We start from the raw sequence: 6427 nt of genomic DNA on the forward strand, positions 1-6427 counted from the left end.
AAATCTTTCCAATTCATCCAATTACATTCCAAATACTTTTTGAAAGGTATTAAAAATCAGAAATTCAGTCTAACTAAATGGCTAGGTGCAGGCACTTGAGAAAACCAGACTTGTTTCATTACCAAAATACAAGAGAAATATCAACCAGCATTGTCTCATTGGTGCTCGCTTGACTTTTTTTTGTATATGACAAAAATAAAAACTGGAGAAAAGTTCCTGAAAGCAGCACAAGCAGCAAGCATTATTCATTCATTCCACAGCACCTCAGAGCTTGAAATAGCCTTGTCTATGCCACAGCAACATCAGCTACTTAGCAGACATCCAGAGTGCACCAGCTATGGAATGAGGGGAAATGGCTGGCACGCATGATGCTATGTACCTGTTCATAAGTTCTCAGTAGTTTTAATATCACAATTTAATTGTAATCTAGAATCTATAAAAACACACCAAGTTGTTTTCTTGTCTTTGTTTTCTTGTCTTCTATAGGAAAGAATCTCCTCCTTTCCCCAAGATTCAGAGTCAGGATTTAACACGATCCAAGCTAGTATATAGTATAGTATATAGCATAATACACGCAAGTATTTGCTCTGTCCTTACCCGGTTGGCACACTTTCTTGACCGCTGGGTCAATCTTCCCTTTTGCCCTAAGGTTTACTCAAAATCGTTGAGTAAAGAGCTCTGTGCCGCCCCCTCGTGCTTCTCCGCTCTGAAAAGCGATGCAGTCCACACCAAGTCTGTCCGTGCAGTGAGAGCGACCTCCTCAGCCGAGCGAGCGCGATTACACCGTCAAGGTGAGGAATTAATACGTATCGACTGCATCCTGAATCCTTAGGATAACTTTACTTCGGTTGCTATACTTCTTTAAGAACCAAAACGAAATTAAGGCTAAAGGAAAGCGTATTATTTGCGACAAGCTAGAAAAGCAGTTCTTCCTGCTTGCTTGAAGATACACCATCTTTAAGTCCATTCACAAATTCATGAGCTAATTATCATTAATAATTACTGAACTATTAATAGTTACTGAATAAAATAACATTAAAGTGCACTAAACAGTCGAGAAGCTCTGCAAGGAACTGAGCAATTGGAATGAATCATCTTTGCTTCCACTCAGCAATGATACCTGCAGGCTATGAGCAAAAACTGTCATTTTCAAACAGAGAAATAAGTCAAGACTTGCACATGCTGATATTGATGAGATTACTTTAAAACATTCTTGAATTAAAAAGCAGGTACTGTCATCTGAGTATAAATCAGCAGTGTGTGCTTGCAACTCAGGAAGCTGCATCAAAAGCAGCACGAGAGGGAGAGGACTCTCCTCCTCTACTTGACTGTAAGCTCTGGTGTCCCCAACACAAGGACACAGACCTGGTGGAACAGGTCTAGAGGAGATCATGAGATGATCAGAGGGCCTCGCCTGTGAAGACAGGCTGGAAGCTGGGCTTGTTCAGCCTGGAGAAGTCTCTGGGGAGACCTCACTGTGGCTTTCCAGTATGTAAAGGACGCCTACAGGAAAGATGGGGAGAGATGCTTTATCAGCGTCTGATAGTGACAGAGCAAAGGATAAAGGCCTTCAACTTAAGAAAGGTAAATCTAGATTAGATAAAATACATTCTTCACTGAGAGGGTGCTGAGGCACTGAAACAAGTTGCCCAGAGGATGTGAGGATGCCCCACGCCCGGAGGTGTTGAAGGCAGTTGGATGAGGCCCTGAGAAGCCTGATTTCTGTGAGTGGCAACCCTGCTCATGGCAGGGGAATGTTGCAACTCAGTGACCTTTCATGTCCCTTCCATCCCGAACTATTCTGTGACACTCTGAACTCGGTGGTGTTTCTCATGACTTCTTCTCAGACATGAACATTTGCCTTCTCATTAAATGATTCTGCAAGAGGTGATGCTCCGAAAAGAAAGGTTGTCATTAAAAAGCAAAGGATACCAAGTCATTTCCTCCTAGATTTCTTGTCACTATCTTGATATTTACAGTTTCTGAAACAAATGCAAAAATATTGGAAAACCCACATGCAAACAAGCACCACAGCCTGTACATAACTACCTAGTTCAGTTCTGTTCTGTAGTCATACCACAGAAGACTGACAGTTTTTTGTTCTGACACAACATAAAGGCAATAAGATACCGAAACATTACAACAGCATCTCTGCTTTTACAACACTGCAGCTTCACCATTGCTGTCAAATTCACATAAATTCTTCTGTCTGTGTTTCATAGAGGACATCAACAGCTCCTAATAATTTTCTCAACAGAACTGTTCTTAGATCAATTGCAGGAAATACAATGCATGATTTGAATGCCACCAGATTTTTTTTTGCTGTGTTGTTAAAACAAATGCCTGTTGACACAGAACTGTGTAGTGGATTTGCTTCACAATTTTGGAACTTGTACAGATCCTCCATGCTTGTTTGCAGCCCATCCTAAGATCATTTTCACCTCACAAAATGCATTTTATAACTCTGTAGGACTGACGTATATATTAAAGCATAACAGAACCATGGTGGTAACGTTGAAGTGAACAGAAACTGTATTTTTTAGTAATAAAATATTGTCTTTAGTCACAGAACTTAAGCAGTCTTATAATGACTTGATAACTTATATTAAAAACAGTCTCTCACTCTCATAATGAGACATTTTTTAAGGAAGTTTGCTGTTCAAGTTATGCAAGTGTGGATGTTTTCCCAATTCAACTACTAGAAAAAAAACTAAGCTCCTTTTATACAAATACGTATCAAGGTGAAATATCACCTGCAAGTGAAGGCAATTCAGTTCTTTTTCTTCTAGTTTCTTAACCTGTGGATAAGGGTTGGCAAAGAAACTCTGGCCTTCTGTGCCTTCTATACACTGACAAGTGAGGGTGTGTGGGACTCACCTCATCTATTATTAGCACCTGCTAACAAAGTGCTCAGACTTCAGGATTAGCCTTCTTCCTAATGCCACCACACAAAGCAAGGGAAATAAGTGACTCTTAGTAGTTATGTTTCTCTCCAGTGACTGCAGACAGAATGTAGGGTGGCCTGGTCAAGCTAAATACAAAACGCACACAGGTAATTTAGGTTAAAAGGCCATTCACTATTAAGAGTAATAAATTTTCTCCTTAGAGGTTGTACCTCTGCCCATTGCTATTACTCTACAACTCAAAAATATTATTAACTGTACATTATCTAATCCAGTAACAAGAAGAGAACTCCTGCACGTCACCATCTTTTGTTCCCTTAAAGCGCGTAGCAGTACCACTGGCAGGCTGTAAAGCCTTAGTGAGGTGGGAAGAAGAATCTAAGAGAAGACACAAAAAGGAAAATCCTCTGTCTCCCATAATTGTGCTGCTTCTACAGCTCCTCTTTCATGACAGTTTGAAGGTGAATAAACATCTACCTGGAAGCCTCTTGCAACCACAGTAGAACTAGAAGACCAAACAACTTATTAGGGAGACAATATGGCTATAATATTGCTTGAGTTACAATTGGGAATTATGATTATGTTTTTGGATGTGTTTCCTGATCTGTTTGCAAAGCTCTTTGTTTAGCGTACTTACATCCACAGTTTTGCTTTATTTAGGTCAATTAGTTTTAGACTGTAGGATTCTTTAGCTTAAGAACATAACCAAAAGGCTGAGTAACAACTTTTTCCACTTTGTAGACAATAAAAATGAAAAACACTTGGTGACGTGTAAGTAATCTTTTGACTGTATAGAGCTCAGTAGCTCAATATTTAGCTAATTCAGGACACATTTCCACTGAAGACTCCGATAAAGTAAAGGTGGCTGTTTTCAGTAGTTGAAAGAGTCTTCAAAGGTTTTATCAAAAAAAATAACTTCACCTCTAATGCCCTGGAATGAAAGAATATCTAAGGGTACATAGTCATAATTTGGCTTTTTGAAGCTGTACTTTTAAAATCTGGTCAATAAAAAAATCAAAATGATACCTGTTCATTCCCTCTGTAAAACCACACCAAAAGGTACAGATTTTAAAAAGGGATTTCAAAGGGGAATTTCATTTACAGAATGTATGAAGATACTGCTTAGTGATGGATATGAATTCCTAGGCTTGCAAAGCTGCGAGGCCTATGCATCTGACTGTATCCGCAGGCAACCTGGGGTAACATAGTACAAAAAGTTATTAATTTCAGAGTGTTGAAAGACAACTCGGCAAATGATACAAAGGAATTTAAAGCAGAACAAACGTTAGAGGAAAGTGATTGCTAGGTTTCTTTAAGGAAACGTTGAAAACTTCTGAAAAATTATACTCATTTCTAAAGAGACTTAACAAAACGTTCTGAATGAAGAACTACAAATTGTCTCCTGTCCTAACAGGATTTTTTAAAACAATTTTGCCTTTCTATCAAAGGGACTATCAAACGCTCACATTACATATAATCTACTTGTGCATCTCAAGCAATAGTATTTAGTATTAAGGCTAAGAGCTGTACAGTGACAAATACATCCCACACAGTGCTGGTTTTAAAGTTAATTTCTATCCACTTTTGAAGGACAACAAGACAACAGTAAGTATTACGAGTTACTTAAGCCCTCACTGCTACTGCAAAGGTAGCTTTTCAATATTAACATGATAATACAATATAATTTCAATATAAACATGAGTTAAACTAGAATCTAAGAATTATAAAAAGAATGTAGCGATTGTTTTTGACATCAAACATAACCACGTGCATGTAAAGTTTACTACAAAATATCGACAGGAATTCTGAAACAGGGACTATCTTAACATCTTCTGGAAATGCTTTAAAAAAAAAGGATAATTGGCAAGACTTAGCAATTTTCAGGTATTCTCATAGTAAAGACTCCAAATTCCATTGGTGAAACTTAGAACTGTTCTAATTAATTGACAATAGAAACGTAACTAAGATTGATACATGCTCTTCAGGTGAAAACCGAATGCTTTCACTTACATTAAGGAAGTCAGTCACAATGAACGCTGTCAGAACCACTTCTGTTTGTAACTTTGCCATGTGACTCATGAATCAAGAAGAACATTCCCAAGCAATGAAACACTCTCGACATCTATAGAGGTCTGAACCTGTTAATTCACATGCTTATGAACCACTGAAGGTTCTTACGTTACTAATTACTTACAAGCAGATCCACTGATACTTTTTCTTCAGTATCTTCCACGTTTAGAAGAGGATGATAACCAGTGACTTGGCTAAGACGCACGTACTTACCTGACATCTGGGACTGGGTCGCCAGCAACTCTGCACTCCAGTAATACTTTGTTTCCTTCAGCAACTTCCTGACTTCGGAGCTTTTGCGTGAACTGCGGTGGTGAAGACAGATGGCCTTCTGCACTGATGAAAGGGTGGTGAAGGACCATTTCACTGTGCACAGTGCTCTCCTTTTCTGAACAGGGCACTCCATTGAGAACAGCCCCAGGTAATTTTGGCCCCGGCTCAGTTTCTTTATGCGGCTTGTTAAAGTCCTGGTTCCTTGAGGTACTTCGAGATGATTGTTTCTTTTTAGGTGACAGGTATCCACTGTCTGGAGAAGAGTCCCCATCAGGACTTCGGCCCCTCGTCTTTGCTGCCTCTCTAAATATAGATGACAGCTCCTCAATGAATGTGGCAGCTCTGTCACACAGCTTGTTCCTGAAAGGAACGTTTCCCTGGGATGCAGATTCAGACTTTGATGTGGGCACAACTGATGCAAACTTTTCTGAATGTTTCAGGCTTCTAATAAAGCTGGGACTAGCAGCTAGAGAAGGTGAGGAGCTTCCTTGCTTCCTAGAGACTGTGACACAACTACTTGCCATTTTAGGTGAGGTGAATTGCTCTTTCTTATTCACTGGAGGAACGTGGCTTGCTGCAGATGAAGACAGACTGATCGCTTGAGACCTCTGTAAAGCACCTTGCTCATGCACTTTGGTATCCTGAAAAGAAGCATGCTCTAAAGCACTAGAAGTATTGATATGAGCCAACTCTGGTGCTACATTCTGATCCTCCTTCATGGAACTAGCAATCGCTTCCCGAGCTATGTCAAGGCTCTTACATATCTCCTCCTGAGTAAGGAAGGCAGAAAGTTCATTTGAAAATTCTCCATTCTGTGTGCCAGATAGTGATTCATAGAAAAGGTCATGGCAGGATGTAGCTTCTGACGTGTTTTTAGGATATCCCTTATCCACATCCCTCTCTGCACAGGTCTCGGTCTCCTTCAGCATTAAAGAAAGAGGTGATGACTGGCCACAGCTTCCGTCTTGCATGCTGAAGGACACAAGCACAGTTCTTCAACAAAAAACAACAAACCATCATTAAAAAAAGTCTGCTATATCCTGGAGCCTATAAACTTGACAGAGAACTGGGACAGGAGTGGAAGCCTAGTTGTGCATGTAATACTTGCTGTAAACCTTGATTTAGATTTTGGGACCCCACGCAAAAAAGAACTACAAATTTTACAGGTAGAAGTGAGTGCT

The 6427-nt window shown here is 39.8% G+C and overlaps 1 protein-coding gene across 2 annotated transcripts in view; it reads right to left on the minus strand.

Moving 5' to 3' along the window:
- Positions 1-6217, minus strand: part of PALLD (palladin, cytoskeletal associated protein) — a 172479-nt gene extending 166262 nt beyond the window's left edge. For both annotated transcript variants that reach the window (XM_065736209.1, XM_065736208.1), the window contains exon 1: positions 5187-6217. In XM_065736209.1, the coding sequence (XP_065592281.1) occupies positions 5187-6217 (1031 nt within the window). The remainder of the gene's footprint in view (positions 1-5186) is intronic.
- Between the last annotated feature and the right edge of the window lie 210 nt (positions 6218-6427).

This window comes from Cyrtonyx montezumae, unplaced genomic scaffold, assembly GCF_038088225.1.
Source record: "Cyrtonyx montezumae isolate F1298 unplaced genomic scaffold, pur_monq_1.0 scaffold_2, whole genome shotgun sequence".
Taxonomy (NCBI): Eukaryota; Metazoa; Chordata; class Aves; order Galliformes; family Odontophoridae; genus Cyrtonyx; species Cyrtonyx montezumae.